The sequence below is a fragment of the Eublepharis macularius genome, chromosome 13 (genome assembly GCF_028583425.1).
Source record: "Eublepharis macularius isolate TG4126 chromosome 13, MPM_Emac_v1.0, whole genome shotgun sequence".
NCBI lineage: Eukaryota > Metazoa > Chordata > Lepidosauria > Squamata > Eublepharidae > Eublepharis > Eublepharis macularius.
The window spans coordinates 20,821,301-20,836,159 of NC_072802.1; the positions used below are offsets into that span (position 1 = coordinate 20,821,301).

At 42.5% G+C, this 14,859-nt stretch overlaps 1 protein-coding gene across 3 annotated transcripts in view; it reads right to left on the bottom strand.

Annotated features, from left to right (window-relative positions):
* Positions 1 to 1,510: 1,510 nt before the first annotated feature.
* The window catches only part of CHM (CHM Rab escort protein), a 98,066-nt gene continuing 84,717 nt past the window's right edge, over positions 1,511 to 14,859 (bottom strand). For all 3 annotated transcript variants that reach the window (XM_054996784.1, XM_054996783.1, XM_054996782.1), the window contains 3 exons: positions 10,908 to 11,000; positions 4,720 to 4,892; positions 1,511 to 2,231 (listed from right to left, as the gene is read on the bottom strand). In XM_054996784.1, the coding sequence (XP_054852759.1) occupies positions 2,073 to 2,231; positions 4,720 to 4,892; positions 10,908 to 11,000 (425 nt within the window). In that variant the 3' untranslated portion in view covers positions 1,511 to 2,072. The remainder of the gene's footprint in view (positions 2,232 to 4,719; positions 4,893 to 10,907; positions 11,001 to 14,859) is intronic.

Consider the following 14,859-nt stretch of genomic DNA (forward strand, 5'->3'; position numbering starts at 1 on the left):
ACAGCACCTCCTCCCCCACAGATATCCCTGAATGCTTTGCTCCATGAAAGGGAATTGTTGCCATGCGCTCCTACAGGGAGGGAGTACAGAGATAGACCTGGGGCCACTAACAGTGGTGAGGGCAACAGCTACTCTCAAGTCCTGATACTAAGGCCCTCATAGAGATAAAATGAAGGATGGGAGAACACTGTATGCTGCCCTGATCTCTTTTTCTAGACAAAAGATAGAAGAGTCCTTCGCAAACATATGGCTTCCAATCGACTGGCACATCTCTATCAAAATGGCGGCCATTTTTCTAGTTTCAGAAGATTCCATGTTAGATTCACATGATTACATGAAGCTGCCTTATACTGGATCAGACCACTGGTCCATTAAGGTCAGTACTGTCTACGCAGACTGGCAACGGTTCTCCAGGGTCTCAGGCGGAAGCCTTTCATGGCACCTATTATCTGACTCCTTTAATTGGAGATGCCAGGGATTGAACTGGGGACCCTTTCCATGCCAAGCAGATGCTTCACCACTGAGCTCCACCACCATTACTAACTGATTATTTATAGGTGTATTTCGCGTAGTCTGCTTCTGCATACAGTCTATACCCATAAACAACCGCTTCAAGCTTTCTTGGATAAACAACCAGTTTTTACAAAACACGAATTTTAGAATTCTTAATTGCATTTGAACAGTATGAACATTCAAAATATGAAATACAATCTTCGCCCGTGTGGGCACAGTGTCCATGCATGGAAGGGTGTTCAAAGGGTTTAAATCGAGCCCCGTTTCTCGTGCCACCTTCTTGGTGTGCACACACAGGCGTCCTGGACGTGGCAGTATCCTCTCCAACTGGCCACCCCTTCTGCTTGTTCAAATTAGTACATGACTTTTAAAGCAAAGGGGATAAAGGACACGGGAATAAGGGAGATGCACACAGATTTCCCATTCCCTGCTGGTGTGGACACTCATACATATTTACCTAATAGGGCAGGAGGGGATTGGAAACCAAGAATCTGGGCCCCTTTTAACAGGGGTGTGTCTGAATTTCACAGACCTCAAGTTTTAACTTTAAATAATTTGGTGCTTCCCTTGTTCAAATCCAAAGGGTGAGTCTTAATTTATGTACAATGTTCTGTTCTCTTTTGTAAACTTTGTGCAATTTTAACCTTTAAAACTGATGCTTTTTCCAATATATTTTGTGGGAGTTTTGGTCAGTTAATGGGATATCATGTAAACAGTAGCCCCCCCCCCCAAAAACCCCGTAACACCAGCAACAAGTTCTGGCAAAACAACTCGTAACTGCACACAAAAACAAAGAACACAACAAGGGGGCTTATCCGCACACCCTTACAGGGATCTCTTCATTCCTACTGTGCCCATTCAGGAAAGGATCGCTCCCATGTGGTTCATCACTTCCATTTGCTGATCATACTAGAAACATCACTGACATAAACAGGTGAATTCTTGACCAAGGTAAACAAGAGGGTATTTAAAGTTTAAGAAGCCACCATACAACCACTTCAAAGAAGGCAAGTGTACCTATTTTATTCTGAACGTCACTCAGGGATAATCTATGATGGCAGAGCTTCAAAGCCACATTGGTGATCTTTATGGCAAACCAAAACAATGACTTAATACTTCAACATTTTCTTCAGGTAAAGTAGGGCTACCAGAACTTTAAAAATGCTGATCTTTCCCACATTTATCTACCCTAATGGCTGCCATCTGGGAACAGAACTGTATTTTTGTTGTTGTAATGAAACCCAAGTTATGTGCTTTGCTGCTGTTCACTTTGCAAACTGTCGTTCTGTGGAAGGAATATCTTATCCACAAAAATGGTAAATGTATTTCCCAGAAAAATGAGACAAAAATGTCATATGCTGAAACTCATTACTTTGGACAAGACTTTCTGTCTCAGCTCAGGCTATTAAACAAGTCTGTGAGTCCCAATGGAATTCCTGGGATGACATGTCCATGTGACAGCCAATTCGTTGTTCTTCATTTCGGAGTCCATCACAACATCAGTCTAATCTGGGGCCTTTGAGTCACCTCATGCCTCAGGGTATCCCTCAGTCTCTTCACTACTCTTCAGGCAAAGTCTCTGGATTGGCCTCCGACTCATTGCTGAATCTGGGATCCTCTGCCTGAGTCCCATCTCCATCATAGATAATATCTTCTGGATTTGGAGGGGGTGGGCAGAACTCCTCGCTTGGAAACATCTCTTGAAAAATGGCTTCAGCCTATATAGGAAAGGAAAGCAAAACAAACAATGGATGAGGTTGCCGGTTCAGGTCTACAATGACATCTCCCAGAAGATATTTATTTATCGTTCCACAATACCCGTATTTATTTTAATCCCAAACTTTCTTCAACGGGCTCAAGGTGGCACATATAGATCTGTTCTCATTTTTGAAACTACCCTGTGACACAGGTTACTCTGAGAGTGAATGACTGGCTTAACATCATTCAGTTAGTATGAGAACAGAATAGGAATCTGACTACAATCTCTTTGATCTTTAACACTATAATAGGAACCCCGGCTGGCTCTTTTAATTTGCCTTGAGATGCATAAATTATATTGAGATATTGTTCCTTGGAAATACCTAAGGACTTCATTCATCTGTTCATTCCTTTTTGCCCCTTTTTACACCCGCAGAAACAATAGGAATTCTTAAATACAGCTAAAATGGCAAAACCCTAAAAACAAATCCCACAACTGCACAGGCCGCAGGATAGGTAGGGAGGAAAACTGACACTACCCCCTGCTCAAATGCCTGAGGAATGAAAAAAAGATTTAGTTTGTTTTCTAAAAATCACAACCACTGGCCACAAAGGCTTCCTGAAGGAAGGTGTTCCAAAAGGGTAAAGAAGACCTTGGTTTATCAAGGAGCAGAGTCCTATCTGAATGTCTTAAATAGAGATGGGCACAAACTGAATTACAAACCAAAGTGCATCATGAACTGGGCCGGTTTGTGGTTTGCGAACCGGTGGTTCGTGGGAGCTCATTTCTCACGAACCGTGATGAATTTAGCCCAGTGTGTTTGGTTTGTATTTCAGTTAATCATTGCAGACAGCCTGGCACCGATCAATCAACTTCATAGGCAATGGGAGGGGGGAGAAATGGGCTCTCTGCAGACCATCTGCTGACCTGGAAGTGATGTTTTCACGAACTGAATGAACTGATTCACGAACCAGGACAAGTTCGTGAAAGTTCGTGGTTCATGAACTGCGATGAACCACGAACCAAACGAACAACTATTTTGGGGGGTTTGTGCTCACCTCTAGTCTTAACATCTGGGAAGGCTTATATGGGAAATAACATTCTTTAAAGGTGGGAATGCACTTTGAGGGAAACATGGACCTGATTCTGGACCCAATATTTTCTTTAAAATGAAGGGGCACTTATAGGACAGAAGCAGCTGTCAGGAATAAACATTTCCTTGATTTTTGCCCCCTGTAAAACCACCTCACTGGCAATTAAAATTTGTTTGTTTAATCTCACCATAAATGAGCCTTGCTGCTGGGGAAAAAAAACTAGGAGGTGGGATTTGGAGGGAGGACTCTGGAGATATGGGAAAGGGTTAAAAATTCCGCCTTCCACAAACCACCCCCTATTTTTATTTACTTCATTTATACCCTGCCTTTTTCCCTAGTGGGGACCAAAGTGACTTAAACCGTTCTCCTGTCCTTCACGTCATCCTTACAACCCCCCTGTGTGGTAGGTTAGGCTGAGAGGATGTGACTGGCACAAGGTCACCCAGTGAGTTTCCACAGCAGAGTGGGCATTGGAACCTGGGCCTCCATTGCCCCATGCTGGGTGCTTCCCCCCCCCACACCAAATCCCCCCCCCCAAAAGTGGGTTAGGGAACACACATCCGTTTAGGTTTATCATGTACCCTGTTTGAAGACTGAGAAAATGGGATATTGACAACTTTCCAAATTTTGAAGGCTATGGCAGCCGTTAATTTAGAAATGACTCCAGCTGAAGAATACAGGCAACACATTTTAACAAACTGAAGTCTTCTGTGTTTTTTAAAAAAAACTTTTAATAGTTGCTACCAACAAGAATGGCTAACTAAGCCTGAACTCTTAACATTCTATCTATATATTCTAACAGTAACCTTCATTTTGTCTTACAAGGCAATAATGGGCTAGTTAAGAGGATAAAAGATGAAAACCAAAGACTCAGAGCAAGCAGAAAACTTCTGTGATATTATTAAATGACTAACTGAAAGTTACAAGGCAAAAAAGAGTTGGGGGCAGCCTTAGGCTCAGTCTATATGGTTACGGGAGACCTGTCTCTGGATCTCTTTCTCTTTTTACAAGCAGCTACAAAGAAGCTAGACTTAGATGCTGTCCTCCCTCCCACTCCCATTCCAGGACTCCTTCAGTGTGAATATATTGGGGGTGGAATTTTATTCAGAAATACAATGTGCAAAGTAGAATTATCTAACCCCACCAATGTAGTGCCAATTGGCCAATATGGCTGCTTTGAAGCCTTTAGTGGAGCTCCTACATAATGTGGTGTTTGGCGAATCCTTTACTCAAATGAAGATCTGTATCCTCAGTCTTTCCATTAAGCACACTGGACCCCCCCCCCCCCAAAGCTCACATGTTCTCATCAACACATGGCATTGCTGTTGAAAAGGTATTGATGCTGCCCTGGCTCATGCCCCATCATTTCAGAAGACCTTGAGCCAAAAGCTAACACTTACAAAATTCTCTTACCTGTCTGACCGCACAGTCATTTCCTAAAGCACTATCTGGTCCAGAACACACATAGACATTGGAAGGTAAGCTGTCATACAAAGTCCTGTCTACTCCAGATGAGTCTTTCATGTTGAAATACACTGACCAGAGAATTTGGGGCTTTTGCACACTGGCTCCTGTACCTTCACTTTCTGAAATGGTAAGAAAAGATCTTTGTCACCAATGTTCAAAAGCAACGAGACTTGTGCAATTCAACAAAACATAAAAAAATAAAATAAAATTAACTATAACCAGTCTACGAAATACCACAAAAAACGTTGGCCTCCGCTGTTCTTTCCCCTTTTCTTTCCTTAAAAAAGTAAACCATAGCCTTGGAAAATGAATTTCCTCGTTAGCGTACCCTTTTTTCTCCACTGATAACAAATTCACCTTAGCTTCCACGTGAGCATCTGTGTTCTACGTTCTCATTATTCTCCCTTTAAGTGTCCCCGGTGATACCAAATTTTCCTTTACTTGCTTTCGGATCCTTGGAATGGACATTCCATTCTTCGCTGGAGGGCTCAGAGGACCCTGCGTTTTTGTCTGCTCTACATGAACATTATTTATTGAAGGTGGAATCTACCACTGCTGGCTCTTTAATAGGACTTGCTAAAGCCAACCAGCCCTAAGGCAGTCTATCATGTGAATCCACTCCTCTGACCAGGCATCGTAGCTAGGCAGATACTATCTCAGTAGGTTATTTGCAGGGGGAAACCTCCAGATGATCAAAGGGGAAAGGGTGATTTAAGGCCAATGGTATGGAGATCCAGATCCTGAGACGGACCATCCATCACCTCTGTATACCAAAAAATCCTATATGCAACTCCTGCTGTCTACAGATAAAAGGATGCTGAGCAGGAGAGATCTCTTCCTGGGACCTTTAAAAGCCACTGCAAGCAAAAGCAGACAGTGGTGGGCTATGCTGACTAATGATTCAGCTCTGTATAAGGGAGCTTCATATTTCCCTGCTCCACAACAGATTAATATAGGAGGCCAGTAGGATCTTCAGTCTTATTGGCAAGACTAGGGTTTAAGGATACCAGCCTCAGTGCTTGCCGCCTGCCTCAAGGAGTGTTGGTAGGATCCGTGCGCAGGAACTTTTGCCATGTTTTCTATACACTCTCTGTAAAGGGGTCCAGGAGTCCTGGGCAGATAAGGATCTGGGTTAACTGTGTAGCCAACGGTGCGGCTAGCAAAAGAAACATGGCACCATTTGGAGGTACTAAGTAACTGCTTAGGAACCAATTAAAACTTGCAGGAAAAATGTGCTATTGTCCTTACATTTGGCATCAAATTAACAGATGGTGGTTAGTTGTTATATACTCATTAGCCTCATGACAGCCCCGTGGCACAGAATGGTAAGCTGCAGTACTGTAGCCCAAGCTCTGCTCACGACTTGAGTTCGATCCCGGCAGAAGCTGGGTTCAGACAACCAGCTCAAGGCTGACTCAGCCTTCCATCCTTCCGAGGTCGGTAAAACGAGTACCCAGTTTCCTGGGGGTAAAGTGTAGATGACTGGGGAAGGCAATGGCAAACCACCCCAATAAAAAGGCTGCCAAGAAAACGTCATGATGCGACGTCCCCCCATGGGTCAGTAATGACTCGGTGCTTGGACAGGGGACTCCCTTTACCTTTTACTCATTAGCCTCTAAGGTATGCAGGGTTACTACTCCTACGAGTTTTGGCTGGGATTTCGGATTACTGATGAAATGCCGTTCTCCTCTTTTTCTCCATGAATATATAATCCTGTAGGGATTCACGGTACCTTATTTGATGCTCCTAACACATGTGCTAGAAGAGTGGGGTTCATACCTGCTCTCACACACACACACACACCGCCCTGCAGTGTAACATGCAAAATGCACATTTGTCTGCACCACTGGGGACCCTGCAAAAGGTAATGCGGAGGCCAGAAACCTCCATTCCATTCCCCACATACACAGACATAGGAAAGAACCATGCCCTGCCAATTGGTCTGCAAGGCACCTTGCAAGAGATCTAAACAACACAAGAAACGGTTTCGGCTGCTGGCTCATCCCTTAACGGTGGAGGAGCTGCTTGGGGCACAGGATGTTAAAGCCTTTCTCCAGCTCTCTGGTGCTCCTGCTCTGGTCCTTATGGGGCTCCTGTAACCCTAGGGGGAAAACCCGCTCCTCCAGGACGCATGCACATTTAACAGGCGTACAGTTTACCGCAATGAGAGGAAGTACATTTTGCTGTGAAAACACGGCAATGGAAGGCAGAGTTAATGTTTAGGGGATGGCTGAGCTGGGAATTTTTATCTTGTTGCTCTATATTCAATTACACAGCTGACAAAAGGCTAGAACATTTTATCTCAAAATAGAAAAATTTCTAGCCTTTTGGGTTAAGTTACCCAGACTTCGGATTAGGCAAAATAAAACTTAATTAAATACAATATACCTACACTGTATTTAAAAATATTAAAGAATATTCCTGCATTTCCAGAAAAGATAGTCACGTCTGCCGTAAATGCCAATCACAGGGAATGCTGGCCTTTTTACGATGCTGGCTGTCTACTGCAAACTATAGGGCAACGCTGTATTTTTTTTCCCTTAATTTTTTTTAAATGGCTGCTGTCAAATAACTGGTTTGAAAAAAGTGCACTTTTATCCCTTTCAAACAACATGAAAAATTAAATTAGTCCAACTGAAGGGCGGGGGAAGAGATGGGAAGCACAGGGGCTGAGACATCAGAAGATGCTCTTTTTTAATATATTAAAAGTTCCTACTGCTTGTATATTAAAAAAAAGTTACTTCTTTCTCATTTAGGCAGGAAAATGAATAGAGTCCCCTTCTCCAGGTGACTTTGCTTCTCTGACCTGCCATGGCCCAGTGCTCGCTTTATCTGGTGATTCATTTTCAATAACTCTTACAGTATTTGTTCTGACATTTTAATTAAAATACGACCACTACCTCATCTTGATGATAAAAAGGCCCGTGTGTCAGTGAAAACTAGCTTTTCAGTGCCTCAGTGCACCTGAGGACCCTCGTGATCACAGAGTTCCTCCAAAAGAATTTCAGGCAGCTTATAAACAATACATCACTTCAAAACCCGATCACTTTAAACATTAAGATTAATGCTCTTTTTTTTAATTCAACGGGAGAAGTAGACACTAAGCGGCAGTGTAACCACTTCTTCATATTTTGGGTCTTTCAAGATGTGTACAACTTTTTTTTTTTAAAGTTAAACTCCAGGAGATAAATTTGGATCAACGGAAAATACATTGGCAGGGTTTACAGGAATTCTGTCTCCAAGTATGTTAAAGGACCCCCCATAAAAGAAATCTGAAGGAGTAAAACATAGATACAAATACAACTCTGTATTTGCAGTTTGATTTTCTACCACTTTTCTTGATCGAGAGACCCACAGGCAACTCCACAGTAAATAAGCTCTGGCAGTCTCTGAGGAAGGACTACGGCGCCTTCAAAATGCAGCAGGCAGCCTCTCTCACAAGAGCGTTGTGCGTGCCCCCCTGCCCAAATCTGCACTCTCCACCTTTTAAAGATCTTGGTGTGCCAGAAAACAAATGAGAGGGAGAGAGCAAAACTTGCGTGGCCAGACACACCCAGCCAAACTGGCACCATCTTGGGGGCTCACTTCGAGCAGAAAACTGGCCCTGCAAAATGGCCTGATATGCCTCTGTTCAGCACGTATGTGGGGGTTTACCTTCCCTGATAGAAATCTGAGCTCTGATTTCACCCATTTCACCTAATTTTGTTCTTAAGGGCCAAAACAACCACCACTGCCTATTAGCTTTATCCCTTTTAAAGCATTATTAGCAGTGGATATATCCTTAGTAATTAATCTTTACAAAAATAACAGCGAGCATCTCTTCAAGACTTTAGAATATTCAAATGCCTTACACAGATTATTTCAGCCATCCATGCAACACTCTAAAAGCTAGGTCAGTGTTAATAATCCCATATTGCAGATGTGGGGGTGGGTGGTGGGGGGTTGCTTTGTGTTTGAGGCAAAAAGTAGCTTGCATAATGTCACCCACCTTGACAGTTCTCCAGAGTGGCTAAATATAATGGGTTGGATGGCATCATAAAGATCTGCATATGCAAAGAGGGGGATAACTCTGTCCTCATGTTGCTCCTAGCCCCCCCCCCCATCCCCCAGAAGCAGCATTTCAGAAGGCATTTTGGGAGGGGGAGATGGGAAAGTTGCACGTCCAAGCATGAAATTTGGATACAATCCAACACAGTATGTCCAATTTGAATTAAGTCTATTTTTAATATAAAGACTTTTAATAAACTGCTTGCTTGGGATATGATGTGTAATGAAAAGTCCAATTTCCATGTAACATAGTACGTGCATGGGTGCACACGCATGTACAACTGATTCCTAAAGAGTCACTGAATAATTCAGGGGAATACGGCACTACTAGCTCCTCCTGCATGCAGCTTTGGTCTCCGCCCTATCTCAATTCAGTTACTTCCTACCGCTATGAACTGGGTTCGGGGAGAGGGAAGTAGGAATCCAGTCTCTATAGGCGTTTCCATTCTTTCACATAAACAGCAGTGGGCATGGCTCCTACCACTGCTGATTCTCAAGGGCTTCAGTGCAGGGATTTAAAGGAAGAGGACAAAATAAAGGACGTTTTAGCTGCCCATTATCAATCATTCCGATTTGTAATAATAGGTTTGTACTAGTGGGCACCTGCAAGGACGTGCAGAGGAAATCTCATTTCCCCACCCTCACCATGTCCTCTTTCCTTTCTATGACCCCCACAGCCTCTTCCCCCTTTCCTGCGTCCTTCTCTTCTTCCCACTCAACTTTCTCTTCCGCCATTCACCTCCACCCCCTCCCAGCAGCCTCTCTCCTATGGCTCAGTTGCATGGTACTGGCTGAGCCAGGCTCCGTGCATGATGGGGAACTGCAAGGACTTGAAGGGGCTACTTCACTTTTCTCTGTATCCCCTTCTCCACACTATTTACTCTTTTCCTTCTCCTGGCAGCCTCCCTATGCTCCCCGTTCCCTTCTCTCCTTCAAACCCATTAAACAACTATCTTTTACCTGTCATTTATATTTATTAATTTACTTCATTTATATACTGCCTTTTCCCACAGTGAGCACCCAAAGCAGCTCACATCATTCTCCTTACAACAACCCTGAGAGGTAGGTTAGGCTGGGAGTATGTGACTGGATCAAACGAGAGTGGTGATTCCAACCTGGATCTCCCACATCCTACTCTGAAGCTCTAACCACTACACAACATTAGGGGGTTGGGGGGTTCTGTTGAACAGTTGCAAGCAGTTGGGTCTGGGTGAGCCATGCAAGTCATGTGGTATCAAGTCATGTGGTGGTTGCTTCTGGGCTTGGCCCCAATAAGTCTTCCCTCAAAGGCCCAAACAACACTGGAAATGGCCTTGCCCCTCCCCCTGCCTATTACTGACAGAAATCAAGCCTGGAATACTGCTATGGTTGCTTAGCAACAGCCACTGAGGGCCTCTGATTCTTAAAGCTACAGGGGCTCCTTTTATCATTTGGGGTTTAAAAAACATATTTTTTTTTTTAGATTTCAGATTTTTCTGCAAATCTGGAGCATTTTTCAGGTATGTAGGAAGATCTGTCTTGTCCAGTCATGGCTCCATTCTCTAGATTTAAGTATCTACAGATGAGGGTCACTTGGCTATTATATGTAAGATATGAGTTAGAATGTGGCCATCCTATTTAAGAAATGCAGGTCCAATATAGTACACACAAAATGATAAAATTGGTTGTTCCCATGGTGGTCTTCCACTATGTGACTGAGCCTAGGGAATCCTTGGAGGGGGGGGTGTCACATGCTCTGCCAGATAATTAAATACTTCTGCACTCACAGAAAACCACAATTTGCCATTATATCCAAGCCAGTAACATATGGTTTTAAATAACTCTGCCTTGCAAAATCAAGATTAAACTATTTTTTGGAATCCCAGTTTGCAGCGGAAAGGGCAAACACCAGTTTGTTGATTCACATACAATGGCAAACTGTGGTTTGCCATGAACTATGAATTTGTTTATGATGTCTGAATATAGTCAAAGCCTTCTGATAACCAACATTGGAAAGTCAATTGCATGAGGTCGAAAGGAGGCATTAGCTGAAAGACTGAAACATTTTTCAAAACACTAGACTTTTTAAAAAAAAACACTCACTTTACCTGTTTCTGTGACTATGGTGAATAATTGCCACACAACAGGTTCTAAATCTTCTTTAGCAGTTTTAACAGAAGAACAAGTTAAATGGACCAAATCTGTTTGAATGACATAAAAATAGTTATGGTTACCCAAAATCTGACCTGCAAAAGCAGTTCAATTGTAGACAGAAACGGGGAAGAAGACCAATAATGACAGAGAACCAAATAATGAGAAAAATAACTTAAATACTATTTTTTCAAAAATATCCATAATAATATATAAATATGAAGCTCAGAGTTTTCTTCAGCCATGATTTAACAACATTAACAGTGATAATTACTATCAAGGCTGTTAAATTATTGAAAAATGTTTATTTAATTGCCTTCATTTGATTGTTGGTTTAATTTAAATAAACTGCATGCCATCAAAACCATGTTTTTTTTAGATACAGTGTGACACAATCTACAATTCAAGAAACAAAAGCTATTGGCCACAATTAGAAAGACAGACCATCTTCAACAGTTTCTTTTTCATTTCCCAAAGACTCCCAAAATAAACACAGATGACATAAATTCTCAAGCTCGCTGATTGAAATGTGTCCTAATTGTACGTCAGTTATCAAAGTTACATGTTGTTAAAGCTAATCAACTTTGATTAAAATTGATTGATCTACTGATTAAAAGGATGCAGACGTAACAATTAAAAGTTCATTGTGGAGTCTTATGTATCTGCACAAAATTCACCCTTTGAAAATAATTTCTGGGGTGACAGTTTCAGCAGGCATACAGCACTGGGTAGTAGTTAACAGAAGAAAAGACATTCACGGTCTTCTAATCAAAATTTGGACCCAAATGGTCTCTTTGCGCCTGGGGGACAATTCAATGAGGACCTGAGCTTGCTACCTACTTGATTTGTACTATCCAAGCCAGAATTCTAATTTTTCTAAGGACCTATTGAGGCACTGCACATAATAGGGTGGATTCAAAGAACCGTGAAGGAAAACAGCCACTAATTCTGTTCCACAAACTCTTGGGCAAGACTGCAATGACAGGTGTGCTTTGTAGCAGTCCTCATGCTTTCACTCGTGCAAAAGGCTGCACATCATTTTGTGCAAGCAGACCATCATTTCTAGATGAGATACCTTTTGCTCTTGCACAGTGTTCTAGTGGGAGATGTAAAATGGTTCTTTTGTGAACAAAAGATGCCTTTCACATGCAGAAGGGCCTCTTTGGATCTAATCTGATGTGATCAAATCCTTGGAGCGACAGGCTACGGCCCAATGAAAAGCTGTGACAGACTGATCAACTGCGCTTTGCCTCTGGCATCAGAGAGCCTGTTACACATGTTGTTACAACAGTATATCAATATTCTAATCCTTTTTTCAAATATAAAAGGCTCCCAGTGGCTGGGGGGAAGGGGGAATGGCTGCTACATGGGCTGGAAAAACTGAATTTTCTTGCCTACACAGCAGCCATCCGGCATTCCCGTAACTTTTCAGCAAAGCAGGTTTGAAGCGTTGGAGAAAAGCTGGGAACCTCTGTGTGGCAGATGAATGCACTACGATACTGTAAGGAAGTGGCAATAAAACTCAGTTGCCAACAGGATCGAAACTGCAACAGATAACCCCCAAGGAAATGGCTTTTGTGTTTGCAGTGAGATCTGAACTATTATAACTCCTGGATCACAGCTCAGCCTATTCCCATGAACATCTCACTGTTCTTGGTAACTAAAAGAAGTGCAAAATGTGTACAGGTATACAACTGTCAAGCGGCTAGCACTGAAGAGGCTCTTTGGAAGAAAGGCCATGTGTCCGATTTGTAATAGTCCAGAAAGCAACATTACATCAGAACAAGCAAATCTTTTCAAACTAGAAGCAGAGTCCCTTGCTTGGATGCAAGGTCTGGGGGCTCCTCCTCCTTCTAAAAATATCCACGGGCTGAAATATCCACAGGGAACAAGACACCCCTTCTTTCACCCAGCATCTGGTGGGAATTTTGGAAGGAAAGGCCAGCTGTTTTGCTGGGAGCATCGAAACAGACCTCGAGCATCTGTTTTCAGATAACCATTCTTTGGCTGAAAGGGTAGAGAGGCGCAAAAGAGCGAAAGAAGGAAAACATTTAAATCCCACTTACAATTTGTGCTGCCTTTCCATCATTCTCTCTTCCTATAAAACAAACCTCTCTTTCAAACAGTAAAACACACACAAAACAAACCTACCTCTAACATAAAACACTAAGAAAAACATTGCCTATCCTTCCTACCAAAGTGGGGAAAAACTTCTAACAAGTTACTATGAAACAGTGAAAAAACCTAGATCTACATATGAAAATGTAAACAACAATCAAGAAGCCTATTTTGACCTATAAAATGAAAGAAAAGAACTGTAAGGATTGAAATACAACTAAATGATCCGACCTAAAGCTCTAACTCTGCACTAATGAACTTCACCCTTCACAGCTTACAACTTCACAACTGACTAATTGAACGCAGCCAGTAGGGTCACTCTCCCAAAGGGAGATCTGGGAGAGCCAGGTTCGAATCCCCACTCTGCCATGGAAGCTGGATGGGTGACCTGGAGAGAGAGAGACACTCTCAGCCGTGACGAAAAAATAGAGGAGAGGAAAACAAAGTGAGCTGCTTTGGGTCCCCATTCGGGGGGGGGGGAAGGCAAATGAAGTAAATAAATAACCTAATGAACCAGGCCAGTTCCAAGGAATTACTTGGAAAGTGAGATTTGTAATTTTCTCTCCCCGAGTAGCAAGATCTCCCCCACTCCCTTCCCATGCTGAATCAATCTCCTTTTGAAAGCGCTCTCGTTTTCAAAAATGGCATTCGCGTGATGGGGAGGCTGCTGTTCACAGGCTCTAAGCCTTTGCACGTGCTGAACTAGCTAGGCAAGGAATTCACTGGATTTCTCTCTATGGCGCACAACATCCCTTACTCCCCTCTCTCACTGCAGCCCCAAATCCCCCCGCCTAGTGCTGCTCCTGGCACAAAGGGTGTGCACCCTATTAACAGCCTGCTTAGTAGAGAGTCAGAGGTCTGCAGTGGGAGGGAATGCATGAAAACTGCTCCCTCTTGCATCTATGGAAGTCATTCATGGGATCCAACCTACAATCCAGAATCCTACCCCCTCATTTTGTGTAATGCACAGATCGGCTCTGAACTGGATTCGTTGCACACTGACTGTAAGATGTTATCTTTTGCACTGGAGAACAACCTGTCACGACACAGCACAAGCTACCCTGGGGCAGCTTCTTTTAAAAAAAAATAATAACAAAACCGTACAAGAAATATGTTCAATGTGCTAAAACCTGGTCATGTGAATCCACCCTGAACTACATTTAAAATTGCGCACAGCTTTGTAATTTAAAAGCACTTTCATCACTAGGGACAAGTATTTTTGTTTAAAAATACAACAGCAAAACCAAGTCATGAGTAAAATACCTTAAATACTATTTTGCCTATTAATATGCAAACATCAATCTTTGGATAATAAAAAGATTATTTCCATGCACAAAAGCCAAATGGATTTTGTTCACCGTACCTCTAATAAGAAAGTTGGTATTTGGAGTTCGACAAAGAGAGAGAAGTCTGAACTTTAAGTACACCAACTGTATGTAGGGGAGCAGCAGAGAGATGCAAAGGAAATGCAACTTTGCTACATCAAATATCTTTATTTTCTCTTCTAAAAGCCATAAATCATTAAAGGTTCACTTAATTTTTTTCCCAATAAAATTACTCGATTACCCCTGAGGTTATTGCTATGTGTCAAAATCTCATCAGCGTGTATTTTTATTGAATTTGATTTACTCAACTCTGACTGCATTAGTTACTGCAGTTGCCAACATCTGTCACTGAGTAATCCCTCTAGCAGGAAGAACAATGAGTGGGCTTTACAAACCCATCATTATGGTCTCAACATGTAGGGCAAAGAGAAGGAATTTGGTTCCACTCAGCTGACACTGCCGATTA